General features: G+C 40.3%; 2 protein-coding genes across 7 annotated transcripts in view; one reads left to right on the top strand and one right to left on the bottom strand.

The window, feature by feature from the left end:
* The window catches only part of FANCB (FA complementation group B), a 56,154-nt gene extending 41,105 nt beyond the window's left edge, over positions 1–15,049 (bottom strand). For both annotated transcript variants that reach the window (XR_009493617.1, XM_010822208.4), the window contains exons 1-2: positions 14,859–15,049; positions 2,576–3,640 (exon numbers count right to left, since the gene is read on the bottom strand). Coding sequence is in view for 1 of the 2 variants with exons in the window: in XM_010822208.4 (XP_010820510.1) it covers positions 2,576–3,508 (933 nt within the window). In the remaining variant the exon portion in view is untranslated. The remainder of the gene's footprint in view (positions 1–2,575; positions 3,641–14,858) is intronic.
* A 230-nt stretch (positions 15,050–15,279) lies between these two features.
* Positions 15,280–27,748, top strand: part of MOSPD2 (motile sperm domain containing 2) — an 84,452-nt gene continuing 71,983 nt past the window's right edge. For 4 of the 5 annotated variants that reach the window (XM_059883322.1, XM_005228427.5, XM_059883321.1 and 1 more), the window contains exons 1-2: positions 15,298–15,372; positions 15,517–15,586. In XM_059883322.1, the coding sequence (XP_059739305.1) occupies positions 15,346–15,372; positions 15,517–15,586 (97 nt within the window). In that variant the 5' untranslated portion in view covers positions 15,298–15,345. 5 annotated transcript variants of the gene reach the window in all.

Here is a 27,748-nt window from a genome sequence, read left to right as displayed (position 1 = left end):
TCAGAACACAGTAACCTTGATTTTCATTATTTATTCTAATTTATGCTTATTTGTAGTTCACCTATCTTTGTAAGTTGCCTTAATTCCTGTTTGTAATGAAGTAGCAAAAGGATGGATGGATGAAATCCATAGCCAACGCAAAGGAAGACTGCATCTGATGTTTTCTCCCATTTGGGGGCAAAACCATCAAAGGCACCATTCTATTACTCAATAATGTATTCATTTTACTATTTAAAACCTCTTGATACCACAAACAGGAAATTCCTTTCACTAGGCAACGAGAAAAATATTTTTCCCCTTAATAGTATGTTCCATTCAATTACAAAACCTCCTGTATTTACTTTATATTTCTCTTAACTGCTAAACGAAGTGTATTGCTCAAATGCAATTACTTCCCTTAACTCAGGTTTTCTGACATGGTTATTCTCCCTTTTATCTGTAGATTCTTAAACTTTATTCTTGTTGCTAAAGTAATCAAGTATTTTACCGTAAGCTACATCAAGTTTTCTTTTTAAGTAGGGGTGTATAAATAAACACCATGACAGGGACAGGAGCTGTGAAACTCCCAGAGTGGCAAGGTATCAGAGACAATCTAGAAGCGCTTAACTTGTAGGTATCAGGATGTACCTCCCGAGCATTCAGTACTGGGCACTTGAGAATAGCTTAGAAGTACAGAATCCCTAAAGAGGTAGCATAGCGATTGCCAGTAGAGATGGAGGTAAATAACCTGTGGAAAGGCTGGTGGTCTAGTGTAGAAAAAGAACCCTAGGATATGATTTCAAAGCAGGGAGCCCACCAGTTACAGGCCCATGTACAAACAGTGATACAGTCTTCTGCCTTGGGTAATGTGTTGGTGGCAGAGCTCTATGGTGTCTGAGCAGGGAATCCATTTCAAGAAAGAGAGGACTATTCCACTGAATGAATGAGACAGCAAGTTACTACTCCTTAGCCAGGTGAAGAGGGAACCTTAGGTAAGCACCATTGCTGATGACAGCCCCAGCCCTCGTCCAACATGATAGTAGCTGCCACTTTCTGGGCTTGTCTTGAGCACCAGGTGCTGTCCAAGTCACTTTACAATGTCATTTTATTGAATTCTCCCCTCTCCGAGGCAGGATGATGGCAAATTCAAACAGACAGAAAATGAGTTCACAAAATGTAAATACATCCCTTAAGGTAACACTAGTATGGTGTTCATCTGGGATTGAAACCCAAGGTTAACAGTGTTCTTCCCACTACTCTGACCCCAATAAGGAGTATAGGCTTTACTATTAACAGATGCTTTTCCTCACACCACTTCTTCAAACAGAAAATGCTACCTTCCCACAAAACCTTGAAATAAAAGTGTGATGAGCTTTTAAAGATTGCTCTCAAAATAAAAACAGGACAGTTTTCAAATTATTTTCCTTTTGAGAATTTAAGTCCTCTGTGTGTTGCAGAGGTTGCACATGGTCACATAATTCCTACTAGCATCAAGGTAATCTACAAGGAAAAGTCTCATAAAACATAATTTCAACCTATTTCCACACACACAAATACACGTATACACATTCAAATAAAAAAAAAAAAAAGCCTTTCAAGCTTTCTGAAACATTTATCAATATTTCATATCAAGGTGATAATCCAATGAGAGACATTTTAACTGAGCTTCTAATGAAATGGACAGGGCACATCAAGTTAGGCAGTATCTGCTTTTTGTTTTCCCAAGTAGCACAAGAACTTAAAAAGCTGTAAAAAGTACTAAAAACTGCTTTGGAAGATCCCAAACTATTAACACTTCAGCACACATAACTGAATATGCTGATAAACGCCTTATGCCAGGGGGATGCAATGTTAACAAAACATCAGGGTCAGAGAGATATTGGAGATACATAATTCCAGTCCACCAATTTCCTTCTCATTTTCTACACCTTTTTACTTGTTATTGAACGTTCAATACCAGTGAGTATTTTAAAGCAATTTCAAACCTTACATTAAAAGACATATGACTACATATAGATAAAATGTGAATGCTTTTTCAGAGGACAACTGAGTTTCAAAATGTAACATAATGTAATTCTCTAAGCAACAATTTCTAGAAAAATTAACATGTTGCTTTTCTCTGGAGAACCATCATTTGTCTCTAAAGGGACGATGACAGGTTTCAAGGAACTCCTCTAGATTTCAAGTTTAAAACAACAACTACCAACTTTTTCAAAGTTCAACAACTGATTTGAGTTTCCCAAAAGGGCTTATGGTCTTGTTCTAAGTAAAAATACAAATCCAATTATTATTGCATTAATGAAAATTAGAAACAGTTATGGTAAAAGACAAATAGATAGATAATAATTGTAGTTATGTATTCATGTATTTCCAAAAACTCAAGGATTTTATGACTCAAAATGGCAAGGCAAAACTTATTAAATAACATTCAGATAATCATTTTAAGAAAAAGGAATGCTGTAATATACATGATTTCCTTTTAAGTGCAGGACTAAAAATCAATTTGGACAATAAGACTCTAGGATGAATCCTATGAAGCGTAGGGATGCTTAGTAGGTCTAAGATGATGCCAACTGAATGATTATAAGTACCATACCTGAAAGCTCTTTTCCCAAACAGCACAAGCATGACTGGACTTAAAGGATATGATGAAAAGGAGTTCTTCTTCACCTGAATCCACAAGTTGAACTGCACAAGGATCTCCAAATGGAAGCTGGCACACACTTGTAGGAGTCCCATTTAGGAATGAAATCAGCTGATTTTTTTGAGTAAGGGCAATCAGAGACATTCTTAACTGGTCATTGACAATCTCAGTTGAATAGACATGCACAAACGTTATCATGCTGGTATAAGCAGGAGGGATAATGTATGTATCACTTATTATTTCTGCCCTTTCAAGAGAGTACGCACAAAAGTGGGTATTCCAAGTTGCATAATCTGATTTTGAAGGCTTTGGAGTGCATCCTTCTGCAGATAAATAACATCTCTTTGGTCCTAACAAAACCATACCTAGATTTTCAATCTCCCCTGCCCACTCAACAGAGGAAAAGTTCATGGGCACAGTGACAACTTTGCCAGTTTGAGAAGAGATATAAAAGAATGTCTGACCATGTCTCCATAAAACTAAAGGGCCATTAAGGACCCTTATACTGTCCTTCAACTCATAGCCTAGTCTAAAACTCAAACACTTTTCAAATTTATTGGTACCATGAAGAAACAGTAGAAAATATTTGAAAATGTTCTCTTCTTTAATGCACTGTATCATAACATAAGGCAGATTGATTCCAGTTCTGAAATCTGAAACACAGTCGCAACACATAATTTTTAAATGAGAGTATTCTTCTTTTATGCTAAAGAATCCAGTGGATTTCTGAACAAATCCCTCTGGTCCTCTGCCAAATACCATTCTTCTGACATGTAACACAGGTGTTTTTTTAGGCCCTTCATCTACAAAATTTCCTTCAGACAAATGAAAAATAAGGACTTCTCCATTATAACAGCAGAACCTTTCTTGTTCAGTAGATGACATTGCTTGTTTGCTAGTGAATCTACAGTATCAAGTCCAATTTGTGTTGGTCCAGTTTTTGAAAGCAAGTCAATTCCAGTTGATGCTTTTAAACCTAAAAATGAAATGAGGGAAACTGCCACTGAGTAGGCAGAGCTGAAAAGAAAACACATGTTTTTGTTAGAGAACTATTACACAGGTAACTGTAAACATTATTAACATTTTTTAGCTTTTTATGCTATCTTAACAATGCCACATTTATCAAAAACTGTATCTCAATAACACGATTCGCAGCAACATGGATGGACCTAGAGATTGTCACACTGAGTGAAGCCAGACGGAAAAGGAGAAATACCATATGACATCCCTTATATACGGAATCAAAAAAGAAATTATACAAACGAACTTATTTATGAAACAGAATCAAACTCACAGACTTAGAGAATGAACTTATGGTTGCGGGGCAGGGAAAGGATGGGGAGAAGGGATAGTTGGGGGGTTGGGGATAGATATGTAGACACTGCTATATTTAAAATGGATAACCAGCAAGAAACGACTGTATAGCACAGGGAACTCCGCTGAGTGTTATGTGGCAGCCTGGATGGGAGCGGGCCTTAGGGGAGAATGGATATATGTATCCCCTTCATGGATCACTGCCTTGTTGTGGCAACGGGGCTTACATAATTCAATGAAGCTATGAGCCATGTCGTGCAGGGCCACCCAAGACCAACAGGTCAGACCAGAGAGTTTTGAGAGTTCTGGCAAAACATGATCCACTGGAGGAGGGAATAGCAAACCACCCTAGTATACTTACCATGAGGAACACCATGAACTGTATAAAAGGCAAAAAGATTTGACACTGAAAGATGAGTCTCCCAGGTTGGAAGGTGTCCAATATGCTACTCGAGAAGAGTGGAGAACAACTAATAGCCCCAGAAAGAATGAAGCGGATACATGTGTATGCGGAGCTGAGTCCCTCAGTTGTTCAGCTGAAACCGCATTGTTAATCGACTATGCGCTCAGTTGCTTCAGTCCTGTCTGACTCTTTGCAACCCTAGGGACTGTAGCCCACCAGGCTCCTCTGTCCATGGGATTCTCCAAGCAGGAATACCGGAGTGGGTTGCCATGCACTCCTTCAAGGGACCTGCCCCGCCCAGAGATCAAACCCGTGTCTCTTGCATTACAGGGGGATTCTTTACCGGCTGAGCCACGGGGGAAGCCCAATGTGTCCTGCAATTCATATTCATTCTTGCATCTGCTACTACTGCTGCTAAGTCGCTTCAGTCGTGTCCGACTCTGTGCGACCCCATAGACAGCAGCCCAACAGGCTCCCCCATCCCTGGGATTCTCCGGGCAAGAATACTGGAGTGGGTTGCCATTTCCTTCTCCAATGCTTGAAAGTGAAAAGTGAAAGTGAAGTCGCTTAGTCGTGTCTGACTAAAGTCTGTATCCCAAATATCATTTCTGTAGAGCCCTTAAAAAACACAGTTTGCAAAGAAGGCAAACAAGCACATCACAGAAGATAAATGAATGTTAACAGCATCTCTTAAAAGGTACATGTGCTCCATTATAAAGAACCACAAACTTTCCGGCTCAGAGAAGTTCTTAAGGGTTCTACCTCTGTCTCTCAAACATATAGTCCTAACCTGGTTTCTCCCTCTACGTCTTAGCCCCTCTACAATGACATCTCAGTCAGTCAAGGATTCATATTAGGATTGCTTCTATAGCCCAGGCCCTTGGGTTTCTGCCTCCCTGAGAAAGGAGTTTCTACAGACTTGACAGCCAAAATGAAAGCCCGGTGAGGTGGGGGACGGGGGCGGGGGGAGTGGTGGAAACCAGGAAATGCTGTAGCATGACTTAAAAAAAAATCTTCATAGGAGTAATAGAAATAAAATTTAAATCTTATTTTGCAAAAGCAATGCAGTTTTACATCCTAAGGAAGTCACTACTCTTATTCAAAGTAGAAAAAAAACAGAGGATTAGATATTGTAATGAACACAAGAATTAAAAAATAGCCATAAATTGTTCATGCTTATTATATGCCAGGTACAATACATGCATTATTTAATACTCACAAACATTCTTTTAAAGTAAGTATTCTTAATATCCCATCTTTTAATTTTTTAATTTATTTTAATTGGAGGATAATTACTTTACAATATTGTGATGGTTCCTGCCTTACATCAACATGAATCGGCCACAGGTATACATGTGTCCCCCCCATCCTGAACCCCCCTCGCACTTCCCTCCCCACCCTATCCCTCTGGGTTGTCCCAGAGCACTGGCTTTAGGTGCCCTGCTTCTTAAATGAGAAAACTGTATTTTAATGAAGGTCAGAAAATTTCCCAAGGTTACAAAGCTAATCAGCAATGGCACTAGATTTAGAAGAGGGGCCCTCTGGCTCCTGACCCTATATTTCTAACCACTACATTGTCCTGGCACGTATTCCCTTGCTCTGAAGACTGGGTATAAGAAAGGCAACTTGAGACAATAAGTAAGGCAGAATAAAGAACAAAGAACACCCCCTCCATTGAACCCATGTGAGAAAACATGTAAGAAGAAGATGGTGAAGTCTCTTCATTCACTGGCTATGTATGCTGAATCACTCCAGTCAGTTCAGTTCAGTCGCTCAGTCGTGTCCAACTCTTTGCGACCCCATGGACCGCAGCATGCCAGGCCTCCCTGTCCATTACCAACTCCCGGAGTCCACCCAAACTCAGGTCCACTGAGTCAGTGATGCCATCCAACCATCTCATCCTCTGTCGTCCCATTCTCCTCCTGCCCTCAATCTTTCCCAGGATCAAGGTCTTTTCCAATGAGTCAGCTCTTCCCATCAGGTGGCCGAAGTAATGGAGTTTCAGCTTCAGCATCAGTCCTTCCAATGAACACCCAGGACTGATTTCCTTTAGGATGGACTGGTTGGGTCTCCTTGCAGTCCAAGGGACTCTCAAGAGTCTTCTCCAACACCACAGTTCAAAAGCATCAATTCTTCAGCACTCAGCTTTCTTTATAGTCCAACTCTCACATCTATACATGACTACCAGAAAAACCATAGCTTTGACTAGATGGACCTTGGTTGGCAAAGTAACGTCTCTGCTATTTAATATGCTGTCTAGGTTGGTCATAGCTTTTCTTCCAAGGAGCAACCGTCTTTTAATTTCATGGCTGCAGTCACCATCTGCAGTGATTTTGGAGCCCCCCAAAAATAAAGTCTGCTGCTATTTCCACTGTTTGGCCATCTGTTTGCCATGAAGTGATAGGACCAGATGGAGTAGCAGCTGTGCGGTGCTCGAGCAACTGTGAGGAGATACCCCAGGCCCAAGAACAAAGGAAGAAGCCCCAGCAAGATGGTAGGGGTGGCAAAATCGTGTTTAGAATTAAACCCCATACCCACCAGAAACACTCAGAGGGCTCAAACAAACTTTGTGTGCACCAGGACCAGAGACCCCACAGAGACTGAGCCAGAACTGTGTTTGAGTGTCTCCTGCAGGGGTACGGGTCAGCAGTGGACTACCACATGGGCAGGGGCTCTGGGTGCAGGAGCCCTGGGTATGGCATAAGCCCACTTGGAGGAGGTTGCCATTAACCCCACCATAGAGCTGCCAGAACTTACAAAAGACTGGGGAACAGACTCTTGGAGGGCACAAACAGAACCTTGTATGCACCAGGACCCAAGACAAAGGAGCAGAGACCCCACAAGAGACTGACCCAGACTTGCCCGTGAGTGTCCAGGAGTCTCCAGCAGAGGCATGGGTCAGCGGTGGCCTGTTGCAGGGTCGGGGGCACTGAGTGTAGCAGTGCATGCATGGGACTTTTGGAAGGAGGTGGCCATTATCTTCATTACCTCCACCATAGTTTGGCCCCAGGAGTCACTCCTGTAACAGTTACCAAATGCTTAGCATATGCTAAGAACCATCAGAGCACCCTCTGAATGGTGGGCCTGCTTTTCCTTAGATGTATGATTTACAGCAAGTTATTTAGTCTCTTTATGCCACCTCACATCCACATCTATGTAAGAGGGTGCAATAACAGCACCAAACCTACAAGGTATTAGAATTAACGAATAGAACTCACTTGAAATAGAACCTGGCCCATAGAAAGTGCTAGAAAAGGTTAGCTACTATCATTCTCATCATCATGGCTAGCTCTGGTTCATACAGTACCTAATCTTAGAAACATCAGAGCAACTGTATACTTAATAGTTTGTGAATGCTGAAAGGTCTCTTGTCACTTTAAATAACTCTAACTCATACTCTCTTTTCTCTTATTTGTGGATTATTTACACCAAGAAAATCAAGTACTTTAGAAATAAATGAAAATGAGGTCATGTACAAGTAAGTAATATAGTTTTCCTCTTTTGAATGAGAAGCAAACTCCAAAGGCTTAGGTTTTGTTCTTTTATTGTAAAAATCTACCAACAATCCAATTAGAAAAAAAGTATCACTGAAGCATAATCTATTAATTTAACTTAATGTTGCCTGCATTTTATTAAAATGACTTGATTTACAGGCAACTCTACTTAAAAGCATATTAGATCATTCAAGTTGGAGACGCTGCACCTTATTGTCGAACTTCTGAAAATACATCACTTGTGGTTTTAAAGACCCTCACAAATTTCTTTGAAACTCCTGTCATTAAGAAGTGGCACTTAAATCTCCTCTCCTTGAATGAGGCCTGGTCATCATGACTCATTTCCAGGCACAGAATACAGAAGAAGAGTGGGTCACAGAGCATGGTGGCTTCCTCAGTGACCTCTTCCTTGGATCATTTGCACTAGGGAAAATCACCTGCCATATCATTAAGACACTTGGGCAGCCCTGTGGAGATGCACACACAGCAAAGAACTGTGGCTTCCTGCCAACAGCCAGCAAGGGACGGGGGCCTTTTGCCAAGAGCCATGTGAGTGAGCCTTCCTGGGATCACATCTCCCAGCTCCAGTCAAGCCTTTCTGAGCCAGAACCACCCCTAAACTGTTCCCAAAAACCTGGTCCTCAGATATTTTAAGATAATGAATGTTTGTTGTTTTACATTGCTAAATTTGGGAGTAATCTGTTACACATTTCTTTTCAAATCAAATTTATGATATCGTTTTTGAGAATTTCTAGAAGAATTACTGAAGCAACTGGAGATACTGGATAATACAAACTAGCAAAAGCCAAATGACTTCCTGGCTTGTTAGGCAACTCATGCAAAGATCTGGGAAAACAGGTATCTCAGAGCAGCTTCAGCTTTATCAGTAAAGCAGATAGGTAGTGAAACCAAAGGCACAGCTTTTACTTGTGAAACTGTTTTACATGAAATTAGTTACATTACATGAAAATGTATGACTAATAACTTCTTGATTTCAAATTTCCCACAGACATCTCAGACCTCTTAGGAGACTTCTAACAGAATTTGCTTTTTTGGCACTAAATGATATTTTTTTTAACATTATATATTCGGAGGTAAAGATCTAAGAACTCATCGTCTTTTACTACCTACTCACTTCAAAAGGTCTTGACTTCCTAATACTGAAAATAAACAAAAATAACTTACATCCAGAAAAGGATTTTGTTAATTTTAATATTAAATGTCACAACTAATGGGTCATCAACACAATGCTCTGGTTTACCCACAAGTGTGGCAGGAGTAAGCAGGATCTCAGTGCTAAAAGGTCAGTAGAATCATCCCCTTCAATAAACTTTAGAGTATGTACTGTTGCCCCTTCAAAATGTGAAGAGTTAGGAAAATCAGGCACCTTACATTGTATCTTTTAATGCTATCACTAAGTTCCTTAACTTAGAAACTTCTTTCTTACAATTTTCTGTCCCAGTTGTGTCTGTGATGGTTCAGGCTTTCATCCCTCATTTAGGCTGCAGTGAACGCCCTTTATCAGCCTTCCTTACTCTAGTCTCTCTCTCCTCCAATATGTCCATTCATTTATGCTACCTCAGTTATTGTTCTAAAACATAAACTTATCTGGTAACTGGCCCCTAATTCAAAAGTTTTGCATGCACCTACTGCTGTACTCCCCCACCCCCACCCCCACCAGCCCCCAAGTCTATGATTTGTATCCCTGAACTATGACCTGGAAAGATAGACGCTGAGTGATAATAGAGATAAAAAGTTGCAAACCACTGCTACAAGCTTTGAGCATGAGCTCTAGGCAAAAAGCAAACTTATTCTCATGGACTTAGATTCAAATAGATTTAAAAACACAGCTGTTATATGAAAGGCTATTTTTTATTTTTAAGTACTACTGCAAAAACATGCACATTTTCAAGATAAGTTATTTTACATGGATCATCTTCAGAGCTAAAAATCAGAAGCTAAACTATTAATTTATAAAAATAACTTTTTTCCTTCAAACTTTCTATAATAATCTCTATGCTTACTGAATTAACATATCTGTGAATATCTGTTTTATTTTATACTAATGCAACATCTACATTAAAGGTAAAAGTTCTGAGCATATGTTCACAAGACAAAACTTTAAAGCTATGGAATAAGTGGTAATATTCATTTTTAAGATAGAAATAATCTGGAAACAAGTAAAACTAAGGTTCAATGTAGAGGTTCTTAAACCAATATAAACAAGTCTTGATTAATCAAATCAGGACACCAGGCTTAGTATTCTAGCCTATTAGTCATTTGACTTTTTACTTAGTACTCTTACAACAGTGGCTGCAGAAAAAAACAGGTAACTCAAACCAGTTAAGTTTTACCTCCAGTCGCAGCTCTGGAGGAGGCTGGGGGAAAGAAAGCAGCAGGAAGGAAGATTTGGATGCAGATTATTTATAAAATACTAGGCAGTTAATTTGAGCTTTTCCTGTTCTGTATCGCCACACATCAAAGTTGACTGTATATTTTACACATAAAATGAAAACAGATGTGTGAGTATATTAGAAAAATGATACATGCTAACCTAAATATAGGCAACAAATTATCACCCTTATCCATCCTTCTCTCCCAGTCTGCCAACAAATAAACCATGTTTCTGTTAAATGCTAATAAATACATTTGGCATTATAAATTTCAGAACCAGGTCTGGTACAGGAAGATCCTAAAAGAGCACTATATTATCTACATATGAAAGCTATAAAATTCTCTAAGAAACCAATCGATAGACTGCAACCAGTGGGAAGTGTCTTTGGAATTCTACCTTTGGGAAAAAGGTAGAATTACGACACTCAACTGTAAACTTCACCTCATAATAGTAAACATAATCTTATGAGCATAATACACAGAGATAATCATTTTTCCAACATACAGGACATTGTTTACCTAGTAAATTAACTTGGCTACAGAATAGGTTCACTGTTAAAACTTCTTCTACCTATATAACTAGAAGTCATTTGTTGAGGCCTGCCCAGAGTCAAATCTCCCCTTTGCCTTTCCCAGCAACACTTAGTGTATCTGAAATTTGAATGAATGTGATCCACTGAGAGAATCAGGAAAGATTAAAGGTTCTTGATGCCATACTAAGGACTTCTAACTTTCTCTAAGGAATGTTAAACCACTGAAAGATTTCAAAAATAGAAACCACAGGATTGTACTTTTGAGTAATAAAGATCCTGGTGACAGTGTTGAAGATGGGGGAGTGAAGTGACACTGGAGGTGAAGTCATAAATTAGGAAATAGTTACAAGTACTTAATTAAAAGGAGACTTTGGAAGACAACCTGGCAGTGAACAGAAATGCATACACTTAGAAATTTCATTTCTAGATATTAACCCAGAGAAATAATCCTACATAATAATGAAGACTTTTTTCTGGAATGTTCACTGTGCTATTTTTTTAAAAAAAAGCAAAAACTTCAATGACCACCAATAGGGGAATGAATAGATATGGATGGAATATCATATTATAGCTAAGAGGAATGAATTAGATGTGTATCATTGAGCCTCTTGATGAAGGTGAAAGAGGAGAGCAAAAAAGCTGGCTTAAAACTCAGACTATTCAGAAAACTAAGATCATGGCATCTGGTCCCATCACTTCATGGCAAATAGATGGGGAAAAAAAATGAAAGCAGTGACAGATTTTATTTTCTTGAGCTCCAAAATCACTGTGGATGGTGACTGCTGCCATGAAATTAAAAGACGCTTGCTCTTTGGAAGAAAATCTGTGACAAACCTAGACAGCATATTAAAAAGCAGGGACATTACTTTGCTGATAAAGGTCCATCTAGTCAAAGCTATGGTTTTTTCAGTAGTCGTGCACGGATATGAGAGTTGGACCATAAAGAAGGCTGAGCGCCAAAGAACTGATGCTTTCGAATTGTGGTGTTGGAGCAGACCCTTGGACAGCAAGGAGATCCAACCAGTCCATCCTAAAGGAAATCAACCCTGAACATTCATTGGAAAGACTGACACTAAAGCCACAATACTTTGGCCACCTGATGCAGATGACTCATTGGAAAAGATCCTAATCTGGGAAAGACTGAAGGCAAAAGGAGAAGGGGGAGGCAGAGGATGAAATGGTTAGATAGCACCATCTACTCAATGGACATAAATTTGAGCAAATTCAGGGAGACAGCAAACTCAGGACAGGGAAGCCTGGTGTGCTGCAGTCCAAGGGGCTGCAAAGAGTCAGACAGGACTTAGACTGAACAGCAACACTGTGGCTTGATTTCAAAAATCAAATGAAAAAATATTAAGTTGCAGAAATATGTATACTGTAGTATATTATGCATAAAAATCAAAACAGATAAAATAGCATAATATGCTTTGTTTACTTCCAATGGCTACATTCCCTGACTGCATTTTCTGTGCCAGGCACTGTTCTAAGCACTTTGGACTAATGTACTTATTCCCCAGAACATCCTTATGCTATAGGTACTATTATCCTCAGATGGGGAAACTGAGACATGGAATTTAAGGATCTTCACAAAGGCCTGCAGATTGGAAATGACAGAGACAGGATTCAAACATAGGCTGCTGCTGTTGCTAAGTCGCATCAGTCGTGTCCGACTCTGTGCAACCCCATAGACGGCAGCCCACCAGGCTCCCCTGTCCCTGGGATTCTCCAGGCAAGAATTCTGGAGTGGGTTGCCATTTCCTTCTCCAATGCATGAAAGTGAAAAGTGAAAGTGAAGTCGCTCAGTCGTGTCTGACTCAGCAACCCCATGGACTGCAGCCTACCAGACTCCTCCGTCCATGGGATTTTCCAGGCAAGAGTACTAGAATGGGTTGCCATTGCCTTCTCCCTCCAACATAGGCAGCCTGGTCCAAAATTAAAAAGCAAAGGTGTCAGGATTCATGACAAATCCTGGTGACTGTCTATTCTGGAGAAGAAGGATATCAGAGTAGGGGAGTGGAGCCAGACAGACACTTTAGCCATGCTTGAGATACTGTTTCAAGGATATATTCAAATACAATATTACAAATAAAATGAACACAATGTTCATTTTCCCCCATAATAAAGATAAGAAAGTTTGGGGGAAATCATGCTCAAGTGTCCATCCTGTTTGACTATGGCTGGTGGGAGTATAGGGACTGTTCTTTTCTTCTTATAATTTCTTTGCAGTTTTCTGTTGCAACAAGCAAAAATGTCTCCAGACACGGTCAAAAAGTCCCCCCGGGGGCAAAACCGCCCCAAGTGAGAACTATCTTAATTTAGACATCATCACGCACAATACCAGGCTGGATGAAGCACAAGCTGGAATCAAGATTGCCGGGAGAAATATCAATAACCTCAGATACACAGATGACACCACCCTTATGGCAGAAAGTGAAGAAGAACTAAAGAGCCTCTTGATGAAAGTGAAAGGGGAGAGTGAAAAAGTTGGCTTAAAACAACATTCAGAAAACTAAGATCATGGCATCCGGTCCCATCAGATCAGATCAGTCGCTCAGTCGTGTCCAACTCTTTGTGACCTCATGAATCGTAGCACGCCAGGCCTCCCTGTCCATCACCAACTCCCGGAGTTCACTCAGACTCATGTCCATCTAGTCAGTGATGCCATCCAGCCATCTCATTCTCTGTCGTCCCCTTCGCCTCCTGCCCCCAATCCCTCCCAGCATCAGAGTCTTTTCCAATGAGTCAACTCTTCGCATGAGGTGGCCAAAGTACTGGAGTTTCAGCTTTAGCATCATTCCTTCCAAAGAAATCCCAGGGCTGATCTCCTTCAGAATGGACTGGTTGGATCTCCTTGCAGTCCAAGGGACTCTCAAGAGTCTTCTCCAACACCACAGTTCAAAAGCATCAATTCTCCGGTGCTCAGCCTTCTTCACAGTCCAACTCTCACATCCATACATGACCACAGGAAAAACCACAGCCTTGACTAGACGAACCTTTGTTGGCAAGGTAATGTCTCTGCTTTTGAATATGCTATCTAGGTTGGTCATAACTTTCCTTCGAAGGAGTAAGCGTCTGGTCCCATCACTTCATGGCAAACAGATGGGGAAACAATGGAAACAGCAAGACACTTTATTTTCTTGGGCTCCAAAATCACTGCAGATGGTGGCTGCAGCCATGAAATTAAAAGACAATTGCTCCTTGGAAGAAAAGCTATGACCAACCTAGAGAGCATATTAAAAAGCAGAGACATTACTTTGCCAACAAAGGTCCAGTCAAAGCTACGGTTTTTCCAGTAGTCATATATGGATGTGAGAGTTGGACTATAAAGAAAGTTGAGCGCCAAAGAATTGATGCTTTTGCACTGTGGTGTTGGAGAAGACTTGAGAGTCCCTTGGACTACAAGGAGATCCAACCTGTCAATCCTAAAGGAAATCAGTCCTGAATATTCATTGGAAGGACTGATGCTGAAGCTGAAACTCCAATACTTTGGCCTCCTGATGCAAAGAACTGACTCACTGGAAAAGACCCTGATGCTAGCAAAGACTGAAGGCGAGAGGAGAAGGGGACGACAGAGCATGAGATGGTTGGATGGCATCACCAACTCAGTGGATCTGAGTTTGAGTGAACTCCGGGAGTTGGTGATGGACAGGGAGGCCTGGCGTGCTGCAGTCCATGGGTCGCAAGGAGTCGAACACGACCAACCGAGCGACTGAACTGAACTGAAGACGCTTTGTATCTTTAAACTTTACATAACTGTTTCAAAAATTTCAAAGTTAAATCCTTTGTTAAGTACCTCACACTCCAAGTGAGAAAGATGCTGCAGAAGTGAAGAAAGCTGCAAGTGAAGTAATTCCCAAACAGAGAAAGCACTAGGAATAATCTAGTTGTCATTCCAGAGAAAGAGGTGCACAGGCCTGGGGATGCCTACTTCCTAACCGGTCTTCCGCAATAATGGGACTAGGGGAGCCAAGCCCAGCCCCGCTACCTCTCGGCGAAGGTCGGGTCAGGGAACAAGCCGCCAGCCCTACCTCTACGCGTGAGACCCTTGCTCAGCACAATAGCAACAACCCAGCAGCAGCAACGCCAAAAATACGTACAGTGTCCTGCAGCTCCAAACCTCCCGCCTTCGCGCTGCATCTTGGGAGGTCCAGGCCGGAGGCTGCGTCCAGCGCAGAGGAGGCGGAGCCTGCCCATCCGGCCAGAACTCGGTTGCCATGGGAGCCTGAGGAGGCGGGGCCTCCGGGGAATATTGTAAAAGTGAATGGCAGGCGGAGCTCGCAGGGGCGGATCTCTGCAAGGGAAGAGCCCGAGATTCGCGGGCTGGCGGGGGAGGGTCCGCAGTTCAGGACGTCGGGGGCGGGGCCCGAACGCGAAGCGAATGGAAAGCCAGGTTGAGGGCCTGGTCCCGCCTCCAGACCCGAGCGGACACACCAGATTGGGCGGCGTGGCGACGCTTCCGCCTTCCTTCCGTTGTCACGCGACCGCCTCCACCTCCCGCCCTTCCCTCTTTACCTCCTGGCCAGCTTGCCCAGTGCTGAGATACTCGGACCGCAGCTGTGGAAAGGAGCGACGCCAACTCTGATCATGTCCACGACCGCGACTATCGCCGAGGTGAGGAGCTGACCAGATCACTGCCGGACCCCGAAGCCGCCTCTGAGGCGAGGGGGCCGCACGCCCAGGTGCAGGTGGGCTGGGCTGAGGGGAAGTGAGATGGTGCCTGTAACGTCTAAGCGTCCCTTCGTTTCTCTCTTCTAGTATCAAGCCCAGAATAAAGCCAGGCTCATCTCTGAGGTTCGACGGAGGTTTGAAGCTGAGTATGTGACAGGTGGGTACCGCGATCTTGGTGTTGAGGCAGGTATGCCATGAGCGGCCCCAACTTTGCTGAGATGTTTGCTTGGTCTCTGTGGAAGCCGATAGGTACCATTTCGATCCTCACGAGGACCATGCCTTCTACGTTTTCTAGGTTTTCTCTCCTTAATATGGCAAGGATACTGCTCCAGTTGGGCAAGTGACGTGTCTCTTGCTTCCTAAAGGGTTAATGTGAGTTAGAAATTCGTGTTTCGAGTATCTCGAGTTTATGGAACTTTCAGGACACTTGTTAGGCCCTCAGCTCAGGTGACGCCGTTCCTCTGGTGACCTGTCAGGAACAACAACCGAGAAAATGAACCTGGAAATTGCCGAAATACTATTCACGTGTGCTTAATTGGGTATCTGAATCCCTAGGTTAGTTTGCCTAATTCCACTTTATACAACCCAGCAGGTGCCCGCGAAGTAGGCCCCCCTGTGCTGGAGCAGGTTCTTTTCATCTCACACTGTACCTAGCAAAGTACCTGTGCGTCCCAAATTGATTTATTGGGTGAACCTCTCTGTCCATATGTCACAGATAACTGGAGTTGTCCAATATTTAACTGATGATTTAATACCTGTACAGTAATTTTCAAAATCCTTCAGGATAATTTAAGTACAGACTAAAGACCAGTCCTGACCCTGCCTCTTAATAGCTTGCTTGTCTTTTCTGAGCCCCTGATTCCATATTTGTGAAGTTTGACTAACTAGGAGGATTAAATGAAAATATGTATAGCAAACTGTGTAGCATGGGGTTAGCATATAGTAGGCTCTCAGTAAGTAGTTTTCCGCAGTAGCCTTTTTGGTTACATGGAAGAAGTTCAGCTTCTACATCTTGACTTCAGTGCTGAGGGTTCCCTGCAACTTTAGATGGCACTAGCTTGTATGTCAGTAATAACCTAGAACAAATAAAGAAATGTGTTCTGAATAACCTGATCAGTAAATCTTTTCATCCCTCCCTGTCAATTTTCCTCACACCCCAAATCTTGTACCGGAGAGTTGCAAAAGCATTTAATTCACTTTCAGCCCAATGAGATAACTGGTTCCAGTAAAGAGATAATTCTAAAATTGATTTCTAGGGAAACATAATTCTTAGCTGTATAGTTTATAATATTGTGAAGTAACCCAGAACTTGACCTAATGTGCTAGTACTCACCAAGAGTTGTTTACTTAGGCCCAAGGGAGGAAGCAGGATACAGCCAGGAGAATTTAGTAATAGATAAAATCTTAAAGGTCATCTCCGTCCAACCTTCTCATTTTTACAATGAAGAAAGTGAACTCTGGAGAGAGTAAATAATTTGCTCAAATAGGTCTTCTGAATTCACTGTAGTAATCTTTTGGCAACGCTGGCATATCTAATTAGATCATGGCCCTCCTCAGCTTAAAACCCTCTAGTACCGTTCTACTGTGTTTAGGAAAAAAAAAAAAATCTCAGTTATTTTTGGTGGCCTGCAACACCATCCTCATGTTACTACTTTTCTTGCTCAGTGCAGATTTCACCACTGCCCACAATAAGAAATGTATTATATATTGCAGTCTAGTATACACTCATACACATCACTGAAGCGACAGTTCATTAAAGAATACTTACGTTGAAAACCTATGACTCCCTGGTACACTGATGCACAAAATTAACATCATAACCTACAGATGTGACCCACAAAATAGTGTGACCAGCTTCTTTTATGCCCTTCAAACTGACTTGAGTCTGTTTCCATCTCGGGACCTTTCCATTTCTCTGTCTGGAAGACTCCACCAAGCATAGCTAGGTTCTGCTTTTCCATCTTGGTTTAAATGTATCTGAGAGACCTTTGCTGTTTATTAAATGGCCTCCCTGTCTTGTCTCCATTACAGTTCTTATCATAACCTATAACTCTGGTTATTAAATGGCCTCCCTGTCTTGTCTCCTTTATGGTTATCATCACCTGTAACCTCCCTCGTTTATTTGTTGACTTATTATTGTTCATTTCCTTCAGTAAAATGTGGGTCTGGGGCAACCTGTGGGCCATGAGGGCAGGGTCTGATTCCCCTCTGTATACTTAGCACAGTTCTCAATACATAGTCATTGACTGAATATAGCAACACTTAAATATAAATATACATATACATATGAAGATGAGTCCAAGTCTGTATGAAGGGCTGTCCTGTCTCCTCTCCCCCACAAAAATCTGGCAAAGAGCAGTCTTCACAAAATGTCTCATAAAGACCAGTGTTATTTCAAAGTAAAGCACTGTCTGGCATTAAGTATAAGGAGGGTTTTGTCACACCTGGGTATGTGTGAATGAGTTATCTGCACAGCCATGGCAAATACTGATTTAATTAATTTAAAGACTTGCATTAGTAAGGAAAAGAAAAATTCTTGAGACTTTCTCCCCTTAAAGTTTCAGTTGTTTCGTGAAATAGAGCGTTGGGTAAAGGTAGAGTGGGAAACTGGCACAAAGGGTTTTATGATTTGTCCGTGTTCTCCCTTTCAAGTTTACTTTTTAGAAGTTAGCGAGATGTTGAGAACAACCACTTTCCTCCTTCCTCTTTGATTCTCCCTTTTCTCTCACCATTAACAATATTTTGTTTCAGAAGTGGCTTTAGGCAGACTTAAGCAAACATGTTTTTCCTAAAGGAAAATATTATCTGCAGTGTATCAGTTTATACACTGGCTGAACTCCAACAGCTCTTTTGGGGGTGGGTTCTTGGAAATTCCAAGCATGTTTTTGTTTCCACAGAAATTATTACCAATTATGGATAGATTTCTGGCTGCTAAAAGAACAAATTTGAAGGTCGTAATTGTTGTAGCACTGCTAATTGTCCTTTTTATCCCTCATTGTTTCTCTGAGAAATTTCATGCTGAGTCCCACTCTCTCTTCCTCCTTCTTGTGGCCAGGGCAAGAGACTAGTCTCTTGTGACAAAAATTTATTCAGTTCCTGTTTCATTCTGGGAAGCAGTTTGCCAATATTAGAGATAGAGCCCCTTCCTGAACTACTACAATCTAGTAAAGGTGTTAAGACAGAAATGTTAAAGGCAAATGCTGTCCAGAGGAATAGGAATGCTAAAATCATTTCTGTAGGAGTCCAAGACCAGGAAAAATCACATCTAATTTGGGTGGCTGAGTTAGCACAGAGTTGGAAAAACCTTCTCAGAAAAGGCGGTATTTCTCAAGAACTTTGGGAGATGTTAGAACTCGGCCAGCCAGATAGCAAATGTGATCCAGGTGGATCAGATAGTCCAGGTTGAGCTGCTTAAGTGAGAAGGTATGGGGCATGTTTCAGAAGCCAGAGGAAGTCCACTTTGATGATCCTTAAGGAGCACACCTGACCAAAAACAGTGGGCGTATAGCGTGGAGATCCATGGCCACTGAAGCAATACATTTGTACGCAACTGAGGTTTGTGGGTTTTATTATTTTAGGCTTGTTATCTGATTCTACAAGTATGTGAATTTATTTAAATAAATTTGTGTTATACCAAAAACAGTCCAGAGGATCTCCCATAAACTTATCATACAGAGATACAGCTCTTCTAACAGTGAACAAACTTTTTTCTATACATTAAAACAAACACTTAAAAGATCATTCTGTATGTAGTTTTCTGTGTTCTATTTTTTATTGCCATGATTTTATTTCCCCATATTAGGAAGTAACCAACATTTAACATTACTTAATATTCACTTATGTAAATAAAAGAGAATTTTCTTTTATCTGAAATAGCCTCTTTTGGACATTTAGATTCTTTCCCCTTTTTTTTTGTTTGTTAATATTTTGTGCAGTAGTTCAGATTGTTTCCGGAAGAGTCATGTCTAGAAGTAGAATTATTGAAGAGTGAATAGTTTAGGATACTTGACATGTGTGCTTAATTCTCCTCCATATAAATTGCACCAAGCTTAATTCCCACTATTACATAGGAAAGTGTTAAGGTCACTATAGCCTTACCCAGATTAGGATCGTTTCTTAATGCTTTTTTCTTGGTTTTAATTTGCATTTGATTACTAGTGAGAATAAACTTCATGTATTTATATCCATTTGTAGTTTAAAATTCTTTTTTTCAATAGTGTGTGTTTTTTAAAATTGGTTTGGCCTTTTCTTGTTTGTCACGCTGACTTTTTTTCATTTTTTGAATGAATGTATTCAAAATTACCCATTCCTCTGTGGTTTCTTCCATTGCTGTTACGTTAAATAATTGTCTCTTATTCAGTAACTTTTTCTAGTGCTGTTGTTTTGTGTTGGTCTCTTATTTCTTAATTTTGAAATATATTTTACATATAAAATGTATAAAACATAAACACCCATATACTCACTACTCAGAACTTTCTGTGTATCCCCCAACTCTGCCATTCACACGGTAGTTGCCTATCCTGCATTTGCTGTTACCCAGCCTCTTGCTTTAGAGAAGGCAATGGCACCCCACTCCAGTACTCTTACCTGGAAAATCCCATGGATGGAGGAGCCTGGAAGGCTGCGGTCCAAGGGGTCGCTGAGGGACTGAGCGACTTCACTTTCACTTTTCACTTTCATGCATTGGAGAAGGAAATGGCAACCCACTCCAGTGTTCTTGCCTGGAGAATCCCAGGGACGGGGGAGCCTGGTGGGCTGCCGTCTGTGGGGTCGCACAGAGTTGGACACGACTGAAGTGACTTAGCAGCAGCAGCAATCTCTTGCTTTTCATTAGCTTTGCCACCTGTGATGTATTCCTCACCACTGCTTTATTAAGTTTGCCTCTTTTTTGAGCTTGAAATAAAAGCTGAATATATTTCTCCATGATTTGCATCTGTGCTCATCTCTTTGCTCAAGAGTCATTCTTACTGTAGCTGATTCCTTTTTACAGTCGTGGTGTATCAACAGTTCACAGAATGGAAATACCAACTGATGAATTTGGGGTTCTTTCTAGATTTTACTACTATGTACAATGCTGCTATAAACATTCCTAAATGTATCTGATGCCTAGACTTTGTCTAGAGCAGTGGTTCTCAAAATTGGTCTAGGAACTAGAGTTTCTTGAGATGATTTCAAAGAGCTTCAGAGTCCAAACTATTTCCATAATAACACTAAGACATCATTTTCCTTTTTCACTGACATTCTCTCACAAGCACACAGTGGGGTTTCCCAGAGGTTACATGGCATGTGATGATATTACTCTAACAGATGATAGAATAAAGTGCTTATGTGTGGTTATATTTAAATTTTTCTCAGTTACGATACCTAATGTAGTAACTACCAGTAAATATAACCCATAGAAACAAAAAAGTCTTTAGAGGCCTCAGTTATTTTTTAAAACTCATTATTTTATATTGAAGTATAGTTGATTTACAATGTTGTAATAGTTTCAGATGTACAGCAAAGGGACTCAGCCATACATATACATGTATCCATTTTCCCCCAAACTCCCCTTTCATCCCAGCTGCTGCATAACACTGAGCAGAGTTCCCTGTGCTATACAGTTGGACCTTATTGGTTGTCCGTTTTAAATATAACAGTTTGTACTTGTCATTCCCAAACTCCTAGCCATCCCTTAACCTCATCTTTCCCCCCGGCAACCATAAGTTCATTCTCTAAGTCTGTGAGTCTGTTTCTGTTTTGTCAATAAGTTCATTTGTATCATTTCTTTTTAAATTCCACATATTAAGGGATGTCATGGGGTTTTTCTTCTTGTGTGAGGTGACTCAGTGTGACTCTGGGTCTATTCATGTTGCTACAAATGGTGTCATTTCACTCTCTTTTATGGCTGGGTAATATTCCATTGTGTATATGTGCTGCATCTTCCTTACGTATTCCTCTGTCAGTGGACACTTAGGTTCCTTCCGTGTCTTGGCTATTGTAAGCAGTGCTGCGCTGAACACTGTGGTGCATGTATCCTTTCAGATCATGTTTTTCTCTGAATATGCCCAGGAATGGGATTGCAGGGTGATATGGTAGCTCCATTCTTAGTTTTTTAAGGAACTTCCATACTGTTCTCCATAACGCTTGTAGAAACTTAACGTTCCTACCAACAATATAGGAAGGTTCCCTTCTCTCCATATCCCCTCTCACATTTGTTGTTTGGATTTTTTGATGATAGCCATCTTGAGTGGTGTGAGATGATATCTCATTGTAGTTTTTATTCCCATTTCTCTAAAAATTAGCGATGTTGAACATCTTTTCATGTGCCTCTTGGCCATCTGTGTATCTTCTTTGGGGAAATGTCTCTTTAGGTCTTATGCTCATTTTTTGATTGGATTGTTTGATTATATTAAACGTCATGAGCTGTTTGTAAATTTTGGAGACTAATCCCTTGTCAGTCACATCATTTGCAAATATTTTCTCCTAATCTCTGGGTTAGAAGAATTGATGCTTTTGAACTGTGGTGTTGGAGAAGACTCTTGAGAGTCCCTTGGACTGCAAGGAGATCCAACCAGTCCATCCTAAAGGAGATCAGTCCTGAATATTCATTGGAAGGACTGATGCTGAAGCTCCAAAACTTTGGCTACCCGATTCGAAGAACAGACTCATTGGAAAAGACCCTGATGCTGGAAAAGATTGAAGATGGGAGGAGAAGGGGACGACAGGATGAGATGGTTGGATGGCATCACCGACTCAGTGGATCTGAGTTTGAGTGAATTCCAGGAGTTGGTGATGGACAGGGAGGCCTGGCGTGCTGCAGTCCATGGGGTCGCAGAGAGTCGGACATGACTTAGTGACTGAACTGGGTTATCTTTTTGTTTTATTAATTGTTTCCTTCACTGTGCAAAAGCTTTGGAGTTTAAGTAGGTCCCATTTGTTTATTTTTATTTTCATTATTCTGGGAGACAGATTGAAAAAAAGTATTTCTGGGATTTATGACACAGTGTGTTCTGCCTATGTTTTCCTCTAGGAGTTTTATAGTGTCTGCTCTCACATTTAGGTCTTTAATACATTTTGAGCTTATTTTTGTGTATTGTGTTTAAGAATGATCAGATTTCATTTTCTTACGTGTGGCTGTCTGATTTCCCAGCACCATTTGTTGAAGAGATCGTCTTTCCAACATTGAAGTCTTGCCTCCTTTGTCATAGGTTAATTGGCCATAGGTGCATGGGTTTATTTCTAGGCTTTGTGTCCTACTCCATTGATCTGTGTTTCTGTTTTTGTGTCAGTACGATAGTGTTTTGATGACTATAGCTTTGTAGTACAGTCTGAAGTCAGAGCCTGATTCCTCCAATTCCATTTTTCTTTCTCAAGATTGCTTTGGCCGTTTGGTGTCTTCTGTGTCTCCATACAAATTTTTCACAGAACTAGAAGTTCTGTGAAAAATGCCATTGGTAACTTGATGGGGATTGCAATCGGTAGATTGCCTTCGGTAGTATAGTCAGTTGCATGGTACTGATTCTTCCAGTCCATGAACGTGATATGATTAACAAACAATGTGATAGTTTCAGGTGAACAGCAAAGGGTCTCAGGTATTCATATACATGTATCCATTCTCCCCACAATCTCCTGCTGCTGCTGTAAAAAAAAAATTATTGCTTAATTTAAACTGTGCTGGGCCTTGGCCACTGCATGCAGGCTTTCTCTAGTTGCGGTGAGTGGAGCTACTGTTTGTCGCCATGCAATGGGGTTCTTATTGCAGAGCACTAGGCTCTGGGGCGCGTGGGCTTCAGTAGTTGTGGTGCACAGGCTTTGTTGCACCACTGCATGTGCGGTCTTCCCAGAGCAGGATTGAACCCATGTCTCCCGCATTGGCAGGAGGATTGTTAACCACTGGACCACCAGGGAAGGCCTATTCTGTTGCCTTGGATGGAATGTAGAGCCCTAGTGTAAAAGGGGTCCAGAGACCAAGAAGTTTGAAAACTTCTGTAGCCAGCTGTGAACTGGGTGAGTGGTAGAATAGATTCTCAGTCCACTTTACTAGATAATCTAGTTTCCAAGGTGATTTCACCTGCTTTTATTTTAACCAGCAGTTTTTGAATGTCCTTGTTTTTCCACACCTTAAAAACTGGCATTGTTAGTGTTTTGTTTTTTATTTTTTCCCATCTGATGCCATTGGTAGAATATCTTATTGTGGTTTTAATTTGCATTTCTTTGAGTACAAGTGAGATTGAGCATCTCTTCATATTTTTATGGGCCATTTGGTTTCTGCTTATGAAAATAACTTCTTCAGATGGCCCTTTGTTCTTATGTATAAATTTTAGAATCAGTTTATTATGGTTTTGCAATCCGCCCCCCCACCCCCCACAAAAAAAAAGAACCTCTTTGGGGATTTTGAGTGGAATTGTGTTAAATCAGAAGATCAATTTTGGGAAACTTGACATAACAATGGTTAAATCTTTGGAGAACTTGGTATACATATCAGCCAAACTCTTCCTTATGGAAAGATTTATAATTTTCTCCATAAGGGTTAACCCACTTTTATTCAGTTTATTTCCACATACTTTATATGTTTTATTTTTGTGGTGCTTTAAAGAGTATCTCTTCAGAATGTATTCTCTACGTGATTGTTGCTGGTTTATAGAAAGTATGTTTGACTGTTTACATTAATATTGGACTCAAGAACCTTATTCGTTTCAATGAATTTATCTCTAGATAAGTTGGCAATTTCTTTGTAGATTATAGTATCACCTTGAAATAATGATAGTTTTCTTTCAGTTTTCTTTCTAACTTTTTAGAAAGAAAACTAATTGTCATTAACGATTTTTACAACTTTTAAGTACTTTTGCTTTATACTGGCTGGAACCTTTAAGAACACTGTTGAATCAGTGATAAAAGCCTACTTGTCTTATTCCTGATCTAGATAGCCCCAAACAAGATCTCTGTAGATGTCTTTTATCAGAATGAATAGGTTTCCTTCTGTTCCTCCTTTGCTAGGTTTGGTTTTTGTTCATTGTTTTGTTCCCATCACAATTAAGGGGTGAATTTTACTAAATGCATTTTCTTCATCTGTTGAATACATTGTATATGAAATGTTCACTTGGTTTTTCTCTTTTAATCTGTTAATATAGTTTATTGTATTAATCGGTTTTAAAAATATTTATTTTGCTGTAGTCAGTTGACATTTTCAGTAGCTGATATTTTCTTTGGAAATTTTGCATCTGTATTCAAAAATTGGTCTGTAAATTTCCTTTCTTGTATTTTTCCTGTGTGACTTTGATGTCAGAATTATTCAGGCTTCATAAAATCAGTTAGGAGTGTTTCTTCTTTTCTCTTCCCTGAAAGAAATGGTCATTGTGTAGTTCTAACTTGGTTCCTCATAAATTACTGCTCTTCCAATTTGTTGCTGTTGTTTTATATTATGTGTTTGCTTTTATACCTTATATTTGCCAATATCTTTATCATTTCTTTTAAGTTTCAGATCTTTTATCTGGTATCATTATTGTTTCATCTTGAGTATAATCTTTAGATTTTCTCTTGGTGGGATCTTGGTGGTAAATTTAATTTTGAAAGTGTCTTTATTTTTACTGCCTTTTTAATTACACAGTTAACCTTGAGGAATGTCTTCACCTTACTAGGCTGAGGGAGAGGAAGTGGTTAGAGAAGTAGAAGAACCAGGAAACTTTAGTATCATAGATGATCTCTGAGAGGAGAATTTCAGGGACAGAAAGATAAGTAGTGAATAGAAGGAACCTCTGTGGGTAAAAGTACATAAAACTGTAATTTTTCTTATCAACTGCCCTCTCTGGAAAGGGAGGGTGGAATTACACTTTTAAAGTGTAATTACATTCCTGGGTAGTTTACATAAACTCTCTCGATTATGAACCATCCAAGGGATCGACCCAGGCTTTGTTCATCTTTGCATCTGCAGTTCCTAGCTCTCTTTTGAGCTAACATATGATGAGTGATCTTAAATTAGTCCTCATAACTACTGAATTATGTTTTATCCCCAAGAGAGGAAGCCTTTAGAAAATAGGTAGGTAGACAGACACTTCGATTTCCTTAAATTGTGCTCTGACATTTTCCAGGTCAACTTTTTAAAGTTGTCATGGTCACAGTAAGAGGAAAAGATGTTAAGAGTTTATCAGTTTTTGTCCTTATTGCATATCTACAGACCATGTAATATGATTTAGTAACTTTGTATGTAGAATATATAGTTGTGCTTTGAGAACTTTTGTAAACAGTCCCCACATATTAAGTCACAAAGGAAGTCTCAGAAATTCCAAAGCAACTAGATCAGACCATGGTCTCACCCCAGGAAGCAACTGTATGGGAAGTCATAATCAAAAGGTACTTAAAAGTAAATTGAATGTTAGGAAATTAAAATAACACCTCTAAATAACCATGGATTAACAACTTCCTAGCAATGCACATAATTCTTCTGCTGAATAACCCAGAGAGTAAAGAGGATATCACAGTGGAAATTACAAAATACTTAAAGCTGACCAAGAGGATGCCTGTGGTCTTTACATTTATTTCTTAGGAATCAAGGCCCAAATAAAAATCAACTAAAAAGATTGAATTCAAGAAACTAAAAAATGAACATGAGTAAATATAGAGAAAGTAGAAGGGAATAAGAGCAGATAATTATGGTATAGGAAAAAAGATCGTTGATGTAATAAACCTAAGCTGACTTTTTGAAAGGACTAGTAAAAGAGACAAACCTAGGATGACTGAGTGGGAGGAAAAGGAGACGGCAAAAACATCCACTAGGAACAAAAAGCAGATGGAATTATAGCTGTGGCAGAGATTTTAAACACCATAAAAGAGGATATAATGGCAAGCTTTGGCACAGTAAGTTAGAAAACTTAGATTACATGGAAAACTTTCCAGAGAAAAGAAAAATCATCTAAAATTGTCTCAATAAAAAGTAAAAAGCCTGAATATATCAATGACTGTGAAAGGAAATTGGATTGGTAGCCGTAGTCCTCTACACTCTCCCTGCCCTACCACCACAAAGACACACACAGACGCATAAGGCCCAGGCAAGCACTTTTGTTAGCCCCAGGAATGTAAAGATAATTCATAATTAGAAAATGCAGGGGAGGAACTTACTACGTTCACAACATGCTTCTCAGCGAAATTTTAATGGGCACAGTTCACCACCAAAACTATTTAGAAAGGCAAGTATTGAGAAGTGTCTTTCATCTCTTGTGCCTCTTCGCTCCCTTTTCTCCTTGCCTTTTTAGCTAGCCATATCTGTTTTCTCTTTCTTTTTTCTATATTTGTTGAAACAAATACAAACATATTTGCAGTAACAAGATTAAATGGGGGAAAATGTGTATGTCAATAAAGACAGAAACCACATTGGCTGTAATTCACCTTTATGAAAAGCAAACAAAACTTTTAGCAAACAAGGTAACTTGTTTTCTTAACTCTTCTAAAAATCCTGCAGCAAAAGTCATGGTTAATTGTGAAACTTCAAAATGATTCCCAGAAAGTCAGGCAAAAGACAATGATCTTCAATATTATTTATATAATTCTACAGGATATAAAACAACCTAGTTATCAATGTGGCAAGGAAAATAAGAGGTGTAAGGTTTTCAAGTCTTGTCATTATTGGCTCATGATAGCAACACAAAAATCTCTAAACTTTCTAATGAATTGTTATTAAAGAACATTGAAGACTCCAACTAGAGAAGTAAGTCACCAAGATATAATGTCTTGTACATATTGAGCATATGAACTCAGTTCTTGAAGAATAGGAGCTGAAGCAGAAAGCCCCTCCCCTCTCTACAACAGACCAGAAGTCAGCAAAGTTCTGTTGTGTCTTATTAATTTATTTTTGGTTGCGCTGGCTCTCTTTCCTGTGTCCAGGCTTTCTCTAGTTGCAGCAAGTGGAAGCTACTCTTGGTTGTGGTGTGCAGGCTTCTCATTGTGGTGGCTTCTCGTCTTGCAGAGCACAGGCTGTAGGGTGCACGGACTTTAGTAGTTGCAGCGCTTAGGCTCAGGAGTTCCAACATGTGGGCTCTAGGGTGCGCAGACTTCAGTGGTTGTGGCTTTTGGGCTTAGTTGGCTCTGCAGCATGTGGAGTTTTCCCAGGCGAGAGACTGAACCCGTGTGCCCTGCATTGCCAAGTGGATTCTTATCCACTGGACCACCAGGGAAGTCCCCGTGTGTGTTTTTAATAGCCCTTGAGCTCAGAATGGTTTTTCTATTGGTAAAGCGTTGCTAAAAAAAAAAAAAGAAAAAGAATCAGCAACAGAGGCCATATGTGGCCATCAGAGGCTGAGATCCTTCGATGTTTATCCTCTGGCCCTTTACCAATTTTGCCAAC

The sequence above is a fragment of the Bos taurus genome, chromosome X, assembly GCF_002263795.3.
Source record: "Bos taurus isolate L1 Dominette 01449 registration number 42190680 breed Hereford chromosome X, ARS-UCD2.0, whole genome shotgun sequence".
Classification (NCBI taxonomy): Eukaryota; Metazoa; Chordata; class Mammalia; order Artiodactyla; family Bovidae; genus Bos; species Bos taurus.
Note: the sequence above shows the minus strand (reverse complement) of the source record. Positions and strands in the feature narration are given on the sequence as shown.